This window comes from Polyodon spathula, chromosome 25 (assembly GCF_017654505.1).
Source record: "Polyodon spathula isolate WHYD16114869_AA chromosome 25, ASM1765450v1, whole genome shotgun sequence".
Lineage (NCBI taxonomy): Eukaryota > Metazoa > Chordata > Actinopteri > Acipenseriformes > Polyodontidae > Polyodon > Polyodon spathula.
This window is the reverse complement of record NC_054558.1, coordinates 19,768,485-19,783,984: the sequence shown is the minus strand read 5'-3', so window position 1 is coordinate 19,783,984 and position 15,500 is coordinate 19,768,485. Positions and strand designations below refer to the sequence as shown.

General features: G+C 40.2%; 1 protein-coding gene across 1 annotated transcript in view; it reads left to right on the top strand.

Annotated features, from left to right (window-relative positions):
- The first annotated feature begins 929 nt into the window (after nucleotides 1-929).
- The window catches only part of lrrc75ba (leucine rich repeat containing 75Ba), a 28,713-nt gene continuing 14,142 nt past the window's right edge, over nucleotides 930-15,500 (top strand). The window contains exons 1-3 of the mRNA XM_041227809.1: nucleotides 930-1,264; nucleotides 5,790-5,918; nucleotides 10,123-10,235. Coding sequence (XP_041083743.1) covers nucleotides 989-1,264; nucleotides 5,790-5,918; nucleotides 10,123-10,235 — 518 coding nt within the window. The 5' untranslated portion in view covers nucleotides 930-988. The remainder of the gene's footprint in view (nucleotides 1,265-5,789; nucleotides 5,919-10,122; nucleotides 10,236-15,500) is intronic.

The following is a 15,500-nucleotide window of genomic DNA, read 5'->3' as shown; positions in this document are numbered from 1 at the left end:
ATATATATATATATATATATATATATATATATATATGCATCTTGCCTGCTATTCCGACTTTAAATAAACATGATCTGTGTGCTGAAACGGAAGGAGGTTTCACAACATCAGCCATTCGGGGTGCGTAGATGAGCAAACACACACTACTCAGCTCCACACACTCAAGCAGAAGAAACCTGCACAGACGGCGCTGCAAAGGAAACGTTACAGATAGAAGAAACGCCGATATGCTGCTGGTACACATTTACATGCATACAAATATAAAGCTTGCGCATATTACATTCTTTTTTGAAACACTGGCACAAACAAATAGCATTTGATTATTATTATTATTATTATTATTATTATTATTATTATTATTATTATTATTATTATTATTATTATTATTATTATTTTTTTAATGTCACACTGTAGGCACACAGCAGCTCCATCGTAGTATTATAATCAGATTACTACTTGAGCAGAACAGGGCGGGGGTATTCTGTTATAAACACACACGCAGACAGAGCGGAGTGATTGGGTGGGCTGTGGGATATCGGACACAAACTCAGCCTAAAACCATCAACTGACCAACCAGCTGCCTTTTAAACGCGCACCCCCGTCACACACCTTCCAAGGAGAATAAGATGATATAAACAAACCCAAGCATGTTCGCAGACAGCTACAGACACTGTCTCGCTGTCGAAGACTGACAAGAGGTCGCGCCGCTCCCGACTTTTACAACCCCTCTTCTTTTCTCGTTTATTTTAAAAGAACGATTTTTAAAAGAACTGCTGTCTATTATTATTATTATTATTATTATTATTATTATTTATTATTATTATTATTATTATACATTTTCTTGAATGTTGCTTGCAAAATAAGTTAAATTAATTTCTTGCCTTCTTTGAAAAGAGGGTTAATTGTTTGTTTTTTTTTCCTTTATTGTTTTTTTTGTTTTTTTTTTTTTTTTTATTTTTTATTTTTAAACAATCATAGTTCTTAAAGAATGGGTTCTAGGTTGAGCAGACAAAGCAGTCTGCAAGACGAAACGGAATTTTCCAAGAAAAAACGACAGCAGAGCCCCAGGGATGCTGGGGCGAGCGGCGGCGGAGAATTCCTTTTTACATCCCTGATCCTGAAGTCCGACAAGCTGCCGGGAATGCTCAAGAAAAACAACCCAGCTCCCTACACGCGAAGGGTGGGATGGATCCGGGATATCCAGGCGCTTATACGGGAATGTAAAGTGGAGCAGGCAGTCGACGTTATCAAATTACTAAGAAAGGTAAAGACCAGCCCAGAAACTCAATGTGTGGAAGCTTCTTATGTTTTTAAGCTGTTGCAGTAATTGAAAAACCATTGACTACTACTACTACTATTATTATTATTATTATTATTATTATTATTATTATTATTATTATTATTAACCACTATTTTTATGACAGTAATATAAAAAAAGGTTATTTTTCATATGAACCTCACTGTGTCGTGTATGTATTTATTATATTTTCTTAACATATTGACCTGGTCACAATAGACTTGCTTGTCAACTTGATACAACATTGAAAAACGCACTGCTGTATAAATAAATAACCATTGACAATAAAGACTGTTGCTCAGCTGACACATAATAAAGATCGGCAAAACAGATTTTTACAGTATATTTTATGGAAGGCTGTAGGTTTGGTAAATAGCGTGCTTTTGGCTACTCTGCTTCACGTTTTGTAAGGCACGTAGGCCACGTATGTGGTTGAAAGTGTTCTTGTTAAGTGTATTGTATTTTTTTTTTCACGTTTGCTTAACAAGAATAAAGTTGCTCAGTAGACCACACGCAATCCTATGTCTGATTCCTTTTACAGTGATGAAGTTTAAAATGCCAAAATTTTTTTTTTTTCGGAATGCATGTTGTATTTTATCTGTTTGTTGTTTCCAAAGACAATATTCCTGGAACATATATACATTCTGATACTTACTATCTGACAAGATTACAGCAGATGGCCAAAACTATATAACATATACAGATGAATGCTTAAGTGATTTGCAGAGAAGAATTTACCCTGCATAGTGTTGGGATTTGATGCCAACTGCTTTTTAAAGACTTTATGAATGCTGCACAGGCGTTATTACTTGGCGTCAGCATACAGCATGATAGACCAAATTCTCAAGCCACCTGCTGGACAATAGACACATTACATGTTGGCATTGTGAAATGGTAGGTAATGTTATTATAGGTAAGGTCCAAGATTAGTGCTAATCAGGGTCTGTGAAACCAGCCATTAGTATATTTCAACCTGCACACTGTTAAAAAAATCTGTAAAATCTCATAAATAATACAGTACCTAAACAATTATTTTTCATTAAATGTCTTTAAATGCATTCAAAAACTGACACATTTATAAAAAGTTACCAGTAAAAAAAAAAAAAAAAAAAAATTGATATTTTTAAGGATTATTATTATTATTATTATTATTATTATTATTATTATTATTATTATTATTATTATTATTATTATTATTATTGCACACAAAGCTAATGCAACACCAAAAATACAGAGGTTTTTGGTTAGCTGTATTAATTGCGAAAGCAGTTTGGTGATTGTGCAGTGCACAGCATCATTCATTCCCATGTTGAATAACTTGTTTTAACCACAGAGCGGACACATCTGCTCTATACTGTGCTTAATGCACTTATCGAAGCATGGCTTTCATTGTCAGGTCCATGCCGCTATCCAGGAGATTTCATCCTTAATGTGTTATAGCAGTGGCACAGCGAGCCGCTCATTAGAATACAGAAAAGCATAGTGGAAAAAAAACCCCTTCAAACTGAAAATTATTCTTTTTTTACACATACTGACATGCTGTGTAATTCAGTTATTGTGTGATCTTCCAAATCTATCGTGATACAATTCTAGAATCCACACTTTTGCTCCCCTCATATGCACACTGAAAACTACCCTATAACTGTTTTTTTTTATAGGCTTTTAGAGTGGCAGTGTTTTTTAATGATTGGTTTCTGCCAGCTTGTGAACAGAGAAATTAATTAATTCATTAAAAAAGCTGCCCTACCTGAAATGAAACACACGTTCTACTCAGGGACACCTTATTAAAACCCAAACAGCATTGCTGTCATTTGCGACCCGAGACCCAGCGTGACTTCTTCTGTGCACTAAAATAACAAGCTAGGCTGGCACTGTGCCAGCCTCTAATCTCCCTCTCTCTCTCTCTCTCTCTCTCTCCTTGCGAGCTGAAGCAGAAAGAGAAGAGGAAGAGGAAGAGGACGATACGTTTATTGTCTAGACTTGTTGTTGCAGTTGCCCAGTCATTGCCAGGCAGATTGAAAAGGCAGTGGTAATTGCCCAGATGTCTTATTCTCTGCATTGCTGATGTAGTAAACCTCAGCAGAGCTGCTCATTTTCTCCACAATTGAAAGAAATTAAGGCATTGCAATAAAGGGAGGTTATAAAGCGACAAAATTGGTTAGAGGTACTGAAAACTGCACAAAAAATTGCTGAATAGGGGAGAAGCAAGTCTACTTTTTCACTTAAAATGGGTTTGATGGTTTTAATGGCGAACGTCGACAAATTATTTTCTCGAGCTTATTAATCAGCCCCGAATGACGTGTTGCTATTTTCAGAGGTTCGTTACTGAGCCAGTGTCAGAAGGCTCAGGTAAACAATATTGTGAGCCATGTATCCTATAATTACCCCCTCGTTACTTTGACAGAGCTGCATTTATTCAGTCTGCTGTTAATCATGTCTTGTCCAATTTTGTCCAATAAAGCAATTGGAGAGTTAATTACCTTTAGGGCTTAAAGGAAAAAAAAAACAACCACATACCTGAATAGATAGTAAGTGCTAAGCCTACAGCTAAACTGGTTTGGTCTCTTCAGATGAATTTATCACGATTTCACCATGCAAATGAATGGATCGCAACATTGTTTGTTACAAAATTACCCTGTTCTGTCCAGCGCAGTCTCTAATGATGAAAACTTGCCCTTGGACTGTGCTATTTTTACTCCTGTAATTGTTAAATTTAAACATAAAAGCCTGACCTTTGCCATCACGCCAAGCACTGTGCTAAAATTATCCGAGTCTGGTGCCTGTCTTGTCTGTGACTGATCTATCTGCTGCCTTATGTAGCCACATGAGGTTCTGTTTCCACGCTGGCAAAAACACATTCAAGGGTTACAGTTCGCTGTCTTAAAAAATAATAGTAAAGCTGCCACTTGGCTAACCTAATCCGCATCTGGAATGTTTGGAAAAAAGTTCTGTTGCATCGTTCTTGAAACACGGGTATGCAGCAATGCTGTTGTATTGATCCTGTGGGAAAATTCCATACTTCAGACTGAATCATGTTGATATGAACAACACCGCCTGACAAATCCAAATAGCGTCCTATTAATACCAAGCAAGTTTCTGTAGCCAAGCCACAAGCACATGTAGTCAAAACAAACATGTACACTTACAGCCAGTATCACATTATTGACTCCCCTTGATTAGCAATACAAACCCTAATCTGTTTTAAACAGAGCCTTTTAAATGGTTTATTCAGAGGCATACAAGAGATCAATGAAAGACTTTCCACACATGGCTGATCAATAAATGGTCTCTGCAAATAAAGTCCCATTTAAAAGTCATATCTAACACAAACTTAACATTTAACGTGCACATTTCCTGAAGAGACCAGGGAGAATCCTTTTCCTAGAGTCCTGAGGAGGTTCCGGAATGCTGCCTCGTCACTGAATCTGGATTAGTTGTGCTCATCACACTCCATATTTCCCTGAATCTGGATTAGTTGTGCTCATCACACTCCATATTTCCCTGAATCTGGATTAGTTGTGCTCATCACACTTCATATTTCCCTGAAGTGACCTCTACCCCCACTAGAAAAACCCACTGGCGTGATTAGGCTACAATATTGCATCCTGGTGGAAGCATGGCTTGTCACTATATTGAACATTTTTTTAATTCTGCTTACTGTATGGCATAAGCCTGACCTTACCCAATACAGCAATACAGGGCTGGAGCCTCCAGGGCAGAACTTTTAGAACAAGTGAGATTACATTAGCCTTGTTGGCATTAGAACCTTAAATGCAGAGATCTCTAACATGGAATGTCCATTTACGATAATGAGGGCTGACAGTAAACTGTTACAGTATGGGGCCAGAAGCAACACGGATCCCTAATGCTGTATTATTATTATTCTTTTTACTTGTGAAGAACATTTGTTACACTTAGGATGGGCAGTGTTTCCAGCTATGGGCTTTAATTTAAATGCCCATGCTTTGGGCTTTCAATTAAGGTGAATAAGGTTCTATGCCCCAGTGAATCATTATGCTGTGTTACACAATGTGAAAGTTCTGTAATTGCCATACAATGACAGATTTAACCGCACTGCGTTTCTAACACATGGCCAAGAGGTTATTTAATGATGAATAAATGAACAGATGTTCCACCATATCTCATTAAAGTCTTGTTGTAACAAAAGATAATAGACTCGTTTATGATTAAAAAAAAAAAATCTTATTTAACCCAGCATACTGTAACAGTATCCTGGAGTGAACTCTAACAACTTGCTCAAATAACACCCACTCGCACACACAGTATAGTCATGAGCTCCTAAAGGGTTAACTGCTGTATACAAAGGGCTGTGTTACCATGCAAGGAACTGGACCATCATATAATAACATAGTGACCAGTGCTGTATATTGTGATGGTATGCATTGCATTGTGACTCTATATTCTGTGTCATCCACAAGTGGTATTTATTTTTTTTTATATTAATTATTAATATCATTATTCTCTATTACAGGATTTGGGTTTGGAAGGCACTTCCCTAAATGATATTCTCTACAAGAACGCAGCATTTCTTAATCTGGTTGATCCCATCTCTCACGAGCTGCTGCTTAGCCTGGCTCGTGACTTACAGTGCCCCAAGAAGGTGAGTCACTGCCCTTTTTTCTAAGTAAGTGACAGTAGACCCTGGGTTAGATGCTCAAAGATTTTTACTCCAAATCATCAATTGGAGCACAATTGGGTTTTTTTCAGAAAGGAAAAAAAACACCCAGCAAAGCAAGCAAAGCAAAATATAAATAATTAAGGAGTCTTAAGCTGTTTCTTATTTGCTCTAATGACACACTGCAGTAAAATGCATTGAGAATCTGGTCCCATGCCCCAGGCTTCCAAGTATCCATTTGCCTCTACCTCTAGTTTCCATTGACCACAGAGCAATGTTAACATATTTTGAACTGGGACGCCGCCTGTTTTAATGTGGGCTGAGAGAACTTACTGTACCAATGAAAGGGACATGACACGATTACAAAAAAAAACCCTCTCATGGAAACAGTCTGACTGTGGCCACAGATCTAGTTCAGATTGAGTTGAGCCCAGCTGATGGTTGTCAATTCTATACCAAAATTAAATGCAAATGACAGGTGCACCATATCCACTATAAAGTATAGCTATATAGGCAACAAAACCTTTCATTTTCATTCAGGGCCTGGTGGCAGATGGAAGCAAGGCAAGTCTCTTACACTCCTTTCCAATCCAATGCCTTGTTCTAGCCACGTCCCATGCTTATTCAATTGATCTTCAGGGTTCATTTAAAGAAACAAAGACCTGGTTGGTACAAGGCTCTGGGCTACTCAAATCATTAATCAAGGAAAATCACCCTGGACTGGAATGATTGGAATCAAAGTACAACAACAAGACCGCAGGAGGCAACTACCAGTATCCGTTTTCAAATTTATAAATCCTTTTAAGTTTTAAAAAACAGCATGGCCTATTTTGTTGAGCATGTCATGTTTAATTTCCCTCGTGGCTCATCACCTGCAGACAAGTCATTCTCTCTAAAAGGAATCTGAAAACCGAAGGCTGCTGGAATAAAAACTCTTCTGCTGAACTTGCTCTTATGTTGTTTTTTTTGTTTACACATGAGTTGCCTCATCGCTGGTCAGCTGTTGTGAAGGAGGTTTTTGGTTTCTGTTTGTCGTTGCCTCAGACGCAGACATGTGCTTTCACATGAATTGCTTCTGGACGTCAGGGTGTTTAGAGCATTTGGTTAAATTTAAATCGAAGACGTTGTGTAATGAACTTGTTGTCAGCCCATTGAATTGAATTGAATAGAAAGGCAAAGGCTAGACCTGGTTCAAAGACGGACGTCTTACCATTCAGCTTTAAACGAGAGGTAAGTACACGCTTTATCACGATGTCAGTATTATTGACTCATCATTCTCAAGGAAGAGATCCATTAGGAGGGGAGTCTATATTGCACCTTCATTGGCTACATTTGTTTGAAAATGTTCAATAGCCAGTAATGTCGACTAAATGGCACCCACCTCTCCTATTAACAAAATTGTGTATTTCTAGTTCTTTCCTGTGTCGATATTTTTCAAGACAGAAGCAGATGGGATCTCTGCCATGCCAACCCTCACATGATAGACTGCTGATCGCTGGCACACTGCTTCTATCTATGCAAAGACACCTGTTCATTTCCAGAATGCTGATACACACCAGTGTTCTAAACTCTCGATGGCGGCTTACTTATTTTTAACTCATGACAGAACATAAATGAACTTCACAGCTCTCTAGTTGAGGGGGTACTTTGTTTCAAACGGTCTTGCTGTTAAACCAGTAAAGTTGACTGATTTAAACCCAGCGATCCAGCGATGAAAGACCAGTAGCCTCCATTAACCTTTCTACTAACTGTATGTAAAGTAAGTCCCTGTTTAAGCCTTCACCAGCAAGGGAAGGTATAATCGACAGATGGCAGCTAGTCAAAAATGCAGCTGATGACGCTTAAGCCTAACTCATCTCAGAAATCCAGTTATGGCTCAGTTACACTGACTTCCACTCATATTACGCCTACTGCAAAAATAATATATGACCTACTTTACCATCATAAATCTTGGTCCAAGCTGAGTCTCTGCATTGCTGACCTTGTACACTCAGCTAGGGGGCTCTTTCTGTCTCTCTAGTGCCCAAATGCTTGGGTGAGTGTTCAGTGGGCATCTGTTTACACTGTGTGCCATCTCTGTTGTACAACTTAGCAAGAAAATATTAAAGCAGAGGTGACCAAAGCTGACCCTTTATTAAACCTCAACCAGACCCTAATTTTTGAACGCTTAGCTTTTAGGAAATATCTCGCTCTGCAGACTGCACTGCAACGACAAAGCAGTATTAGCTGTACTCATAAAGCAATAGAGTGCTGTTATGTGAGTAGCAATCTTACACACTGTCAGCAGACGTCTCTCGGCAGTGCTTGCTGATCGCGTCTCTTTTGCTCGGGGCCTCGCAGTCTGGGATCCAAGCCTTGTTTATCTCATTAGTTTCCTCATGACGAATGGAAGCTCAGTTGCGGGTAGACGGTTGTGTTTGGAAGCCTGTGAGTGGGAGACTAACGCAAATGTAATGTCAGCCGTCCTCTCCTGTCATGATCAAGCTGCTGAGGCGATAAAGGCATTGCAGACTTTTTTTTTTTCATTTTAAAAGTTGCTGCAAGAAAGTAAATAGGGCAATTTAGCAAATTAACAGCTGTCAAGATATTTGAAATGTCTAAAGCAAGCTAAGCCTTTATTAACTTTAGTCTTATTGCTTTCAGACTTGTTTATTAAAACAAATGCTGGATTTTCTTATATGCACAAATATTACATTACTAACAGCGCTTAAATAAATATTTTTAATGAAGCTTTTTTTTTCTTTTTTAGAATTTCCACTCTGTTTATTTTACATGCAGTAAGTGTATCTCCACTGGAAGCACTGAGGTGGCCTCCCCTTTACAACACTGTCCTCTGAATTTGTAAGACACTGCAATTAAGAAAGATAGAAAGACTTGCAAAAGATTTGCAAATAGATGTAGTTGAGTTGTCCTCTCTTTTGTTTTGCTGTGCTGTTGGTAATCGGATTTCATTTGTTCTTCGTAACTCAATATCTAATTTAAGCGCGTGATGGATAGAGAAAGACTAAATTGTATTTTGCAGTGGAAATGGCTCTGGGCGACAGTGTTCACTGAGAAAGCGAAGGTCTGAGGAAACAAATCCACTGCTGGATGATATTAAATCCTATTTTTTCTGGTTTGCTGCGAGGGGAATAACTTGAGCGGTTCCCCTCGAGTTAATTACTTTGATGTCTTAAGCAAGACCACGGAAAAAATATGAAGATATTGCAGGAATGAAGTTGCGGGATGCAATTGAGTGAGGTGTGTCTCAGTTACAGGGTTATTTATTCATAATAAGTGTTTCCTGAAAGTTAATTTTCTCATAAGGCATATGCTTTAATAAGGGCACCAGGCATTTGTGTGACGTGATAAAATATATATAAATGAAAAGGTGGCTGGCCCAGGTTGTAGTATTGGATTTTGGGGGTCAATGCCAATGACGGTCCGGTGTGATAATAGAGAGAGCTTACTAAGAGAGAGCTTACTGTTGTGCTCCTTGTTTGTGGAACTCTATTTCCAGTTGACACATTGTGTTCTTTCAAGCTTAAATTGAAAGCATGCTTTTATTAATGTGCTTTTATAGAATTGTTTGTAGCTGGAGTGTATTGTACATATGTACAGTGCTCTCTGGGGTGCTATGGTGTGAAGGGCACTGTATAAAAATACATTTGTATTGTATTGTATTGTCTATTGAGGTCTGGAATTGTCCTCTATACTGTGTGTGTTTGCCTACAGGCTTCTGACTCCTTCAACACCCCTCGTACAGTCAGCCCTTTCTCGTTATCGCAGACTAATGATCTGTGAAGCACAGAATACAGGGCAGGCTGGGGTCACTAACCTGGAGCTGGGATGTTCTGCATCTGTGCCAGAATTCATAACGAATTAGAGGCAGCACTGATGCAGGGGATTGCAAGGCATTCTGCTTCCATAACAAACCGATCAAGAAGCACAAAATGAAACACACATTGTTTTTTTAGGAATGGCTAGCACCCACAGCTTTCTACAACAGGGTTGCATTGTGTTGTCTGCAGCAGTGCTGCATGGAAAGGCATTAGTGGTGTAAGGATAATGTAAGCATGGTGGTGTCCCATTCCATAGCACAAGAGGATTGTTATGTGGTGATAAGATATCCTTTCATCCAGGGATAATCCTGTTTCATAAGAACTCAGCGTTGATTTCTAATTCCTTTATCTCTTGGGCTTTATTGCAGGAATTGGACCCCTTGAAGTCTTCGGATAAGATATGCAGGCAGCTGATCTACCACCTGACCCCACACTCCAAGTGGCTGCGGCAGAGCCTGCCCCGGAGAAAGTCACAGGCGTGGTGAGCGCTTAATCCTCGCTTTTATAAGAACCGCTTTCAACCCTTGGCACTGTCCGCCAAAGCAAACTGCTGGATATTTATAGAACCCAGCTCTGGTTCCCAAACTACACTAGCAGTCATACCCTTTGAGTGGAGTTTTGATGTGTCTTAGACTTCTTCAGATGCCTGTGGTTTTGAAATAGTCAAGGAATATTTGAAAAGCTGAAATATAGTTGAGATTGCTGTGCTCACTCGTGTGTGGCGAATGAAAGAGAGAGAGAGAGAATTCGATTCTCTTCCCGAACTGTCTCTTTGTTAAACTCTTGAGTAAGAAGCAGTGTCTGGAATTATAGCAAAATATAGCAAAATATTCAGCTGAAGCTAAAAAGAGCTTAGAATGAAACAACAATTTACCGGCAAATGTTTACCGTTCCATTTAACCCACAAAATGTTTGCAAGTTTCATTAAAGGCATCTCGGGGATACAAAACAAATTTGCAACTCTGATGTCAATTTTTGATATTGTGGTACAGAACAGTTCCCCTATAAGTGCTCTGTGTCTTACAAAGCTAGTTGGTCTGGTTACACTGACACTGCATCTGTTTTCCACTGCAATAGCAGTGAGAGGTATTGTGTACAGGGGCTGAGCCAATGCAATGATTGATGTGTTGCAGCCAAAAGTTCCTACATAGCTCACAGAAATACTGCAGTAATTACTGGAATAGGCCATGTATCATTTATTAGAGCTGAGCGAGTCATACCCTGTGCTCAAGATGAACTATAGGCTGTTTGGGATCTGTTCAGCAGTGCTGTTTCAGAATGCATTGACCTGCACATGCAAAAACAGAAACAGTAGATGGGTAGCTGGGTACAGCGTTTACAATATTGCACTGGAGTGGGGACATATGTTTGTGAAGTGTTTTTACTGGCCGTTGTTGAAACAGCGTTCTATCTATATATTTGAATTCTGTGACATAAATTCAGATTCTGTAAATCTCAGGGCTTTCTCTGTCCTCCCCTCTTGAGGACTCCCTGAACAGCGGTGCACGTTGTGACTGGCTCGGGTCCTGCTCACTGCATCTCATTACATCCCTGCTCTAACTGTGAGCATTGCAAATAAACAGTCAAAGAACTCTGTGCAAATAAATATCGGCTTTGTTATTCTGTGGTTACATAAGACTTAACAGAGCGCTTACAGAGCTGAGAAGAAGTCTCACGCGCAAGGCATTCATCAGATGAACATGCATCCAATAATTATTTAGAATGTATATTCCACTGTTAACAGTAGTGGAATATTTATAGTATGCACAGTGTAAATAATGTATATAGTATATACATGCATACTGTGTATGAACATTGTGATTGACCCTGCAGTCTAAGTAGAGGCTCTACAAATTATCTACTTGATATAAAGAGAAGAAGCATTTGCAAGCTGTAATTACCCAGGAAAGTAATATACTACTGAGTACGAAGAATCTCATATCATATATCTCATATCATCATATATGACAGAATACCCTCTTAAAACATATCTGGAGATAGACAGAGGTGATGGAAAAAGTCTAATTGTAAAATGTCCTTGAGGGCGCCTGGGATCCTCCTTCCCAGTAGATGCTTGGCTGTGACTACAAGGCAGCCACAGCTGACAGGCAGATTTGTATGGTTTAAATCTGAAAATAAAATCTTTAATCTAAATTATGAAACAAGGGCATGTCTATTACCCCCCCCCCCCCCCCCCCCCCCCCCACGCACACCTCTGACTGTAAGCCTGTCTGACGTCGGAGTTGCTCCCCTGGCACAAACTGCCACCATTGCATTGCTTAGCATTGTGGTCCTGGAGTCCTGCCGCAGCAGATGTGTTGCGTACCAGGTTAGCTGTGCCTCGGTGCAGGATTCCTTAGCACTCCTCTGACAGCCGGAGGAAAAAAGCATCCAAGTTTCAACAGGTTAGTCCCACGCAGCTCTGTGTGGAGCTGATCTCTGTGGCGCTGATCTGTAGTTCTACAGCAATCGATCAGAGTTATCGATTATTCAGTCGTGCCTGGTTCGCAACCATGCGTATTGACGATGATAAGATGGACACTAATAATAAGTTGAAACAAACCGTCCCAAAATGTTAACGGCATGATTGATAGAGAATGTGTATTACCTGTGGCAGAAGTAGGGGGATGATTGATATAAACAGAGTCCAGACTGTCTGAGCAAAACACTGAGGTCTTCCCAGCTCTGCTGATCTCTCGTGAGGTAAAGATCTACAGTGACATTCATCCCATACAGTATACGATTTGAAAAGAAAAAAACGTAAGCTGGAACTGACTCCAGCAGTTCTGTTTCCATCCCAGTGGAGACTACATTTCTTTTTTCCACTCAAAGAGAGGGAACTGATTTATTGCCAAGGATTTATTATTTATCCTGATCAAATATTTTGACGTCACAGCTAATCTAACCCAAGCAGACAAGTGACCTGTCCAGCCCTAATTGTTTGTGTTCCTTGACTGGTTTCATGGGAGGCTGGGTATCAAATCTTAGACTTGGGGGAAGTCACTGAAGCCAGCAGTTCTGCTTTTGAGCCAAAAAAAAAGCCAACTCCCTTAGTGGAGCCTAAAGGAACTGCTTCACTTTTCTTCTTGTCAGTTGCAGTACCAAGCAGTACCTAGCATGTTTCAGCTGAGGATGAAATTGATGATCCGTGGAGCCTCAGTGTTCAACTGATCTATCAAGCTGACTTGCTTGTAAGCCTAATATTCACGTTCAGTGCAGATCTGAGCCTTCCCTCTGCTGCTTAATTTATTTCCGAGAAGGCCTCACACAGTCTGTTTCCCAGGCATGTACGGCTGGAGCAGCCCAGGTACGGCTGAGCGTCAAAACTGGAAGCAGGTTTATTTTTTTCTATCTGTTTTTTTTTTCTCTGTATGCATTTGAGCTCTCCCTGCTGCACCTGTAGCTTTTTTGCAGCATTCTACGATTGGAAACAGAACGTGATTTGCTACTGCTGTAACACCTTGAACAAGCAGAACACATGAAATAGACGATGCAGATTTTAAGATTCAGGATCCATTTTTTGCTCCAGGGCATCTGTTTTATTTTTTTTTAATAAACAAGTTGAAAACCTGCCCTTCAATTAGTCTTCATGTGTGCAAGCCAAGTGCTTTAGGAAATTAATAAAGAAGGTTCTCCAGAGGCTATGTCTACCTGGACCTGGCTGCAGTTTTATTAACAATAATTGGAAAAGGAAAAAGATTGTAGAACAAGTCCGTGCCACAGGGTATAATTTTGCCCAAACATGTTCTAATTAAATTCCAAGGCCTGTGCACATCTTAACAAGCTGTGATCAGACGAATCCCCGCCGCCATGGCAACTTGGGGATGGGAAGTTTAAATGCGGCACCTTCCACCAGTAATGCCTCTTGTTTTTTTGAGGGCCAGTATTGAGGCCAACGCCCTGCAGTAATGGGACACATTGAAAAGCTCATCATCTGAGAGCTGCTTGGCAGCTAACAGACGTTTGTGTTGGAAAAGGGAGGCATTGATTAATTATTGCCGCAAGTTCAGTACTAGCGCATCCACAAGCAGTGTGTCCTTAACACACTACCAGCAGGTCACATGGCCCTTCTTTGGGTTTCGGTTTTCACATTAGCTTGGATCGGGGTATCGTATAACCGGAACGCTCACTCATGCCCTATATCTGGAGGTCAGTCACTCATTACAGAGGGATATATATCCCCTCACAAGACTACAGTCTGTGAACCGATACGCTCTTCCCTAGAGAAATGCAGAGCGAGTCCAACAGATTGACAGCAGTCAGTGGTCTAGGAGGTTGGGTTACAGCGGCGCCATCAGGAAGCATTTCTACACAACCAGCTGCCAGTTTAGTGTCATGAAATAACTGAATGGTTTCATGGATAATGAAACATGAAGCCACCTATCCTACCAAGGTATTGCTAAAGGCAGTAATTCACTGCTTTTAAGTAGACCTGTTGCTGGATTTCACTAAATTAATCTTTTTCTCCAATGGCTGCTTTCACAATTCCTGCTTGTGTTATATGCAGCCGGCAAACAAGATACCCTCACTATCCCTGACGCATCCCAGATTCAGCACTGCCAACCAGTGACCATACAGCACTGGGACGGTGTACAATTCAGATAATCACGACAAATGGTCTGAAGCCATTAGATCACAAGTCTTGCTGCTGGAAGTCAAACTGGTAACCACGGCAGGGCTGCCCAGCTTCTGTGAAACCCACAATGCTTCACATCCTGCCTGCTGGATCCAGAGGCTCTTAGAACATGGGGACTTCAGAAGAAAAGCTGTATTTACATTTACACCACATGCTATTAACATTAAGGGAGGGCTGCTGCATAGAGCGCACATTGCCACCTGGTGGCCAGACGTTACATATGTCATATAGGATCATTTTAAAGAAACAAATCCACTTTGCTGTGAACTCCTACAAGATAGTCCTGAGACCCATGACAAATACAGCAACATCCCGGGCAGTGCCAGGTTTAGCGTATCTATCCCTTGAAGATCATTGAAAGTCTGTGTTATTTTTATCGACAAGCCGTCAGTGCCTAGTTATCATGCACCGTTATCCTTCATAGGGCAGGGGGATTTCAAAACAAACTATTAAGACAAGTCGAGAAAGAACATGCATGGTGGAATTATAGGCTAAAGATCCCAGAGTGAATCTGAGGTAATGCATTGCCAGGTACATGTCTGTTTTGAATCTTTGTCTTTTTAACAAGCACGTAGGATTCTGCTGTTTTGTGTTTTGTTAGTTGTGATGTGCTGCCTCACGTAATTGTGCTTGTTCTGAGTCCTTGCCTTGCCTCTGGAGGGTATACTTGGTAAACAAGGTGCAGCATCTCCGATGATTATCCCTGAATATATCACTGAAAATAATTAACTCCCCTCCGGTGTTGAGAAACTAGACACATGTTCTCTCTCTCTCTCTCTCTCTCTCTCTCTCTCTCTCTCTCTCTCTCTCTCTCTCTCTCTCTCTCTCTCTCTCTCTCTCTCTATATATATATATATATATATATATATAAATACCTGGTTTATTTCACTGGAAATACAGTAGCTGCCGTTCTGTTTCCTTCACCATGTTGAAAATGGAGTAATTTTGATTCAGTAAACCAAAGGGCTTCTGTTAATTGTTTGATCCTGTAACAGGATGGCGTGTGTGGTGACATCAGACCCGGAAGAAACACTCAGTACTGCCAGGTGAAATGTGAATTGCGCTGTTGCACAGTTTAATCAATAGACAGAAAATAAAAGGTTACAAGAC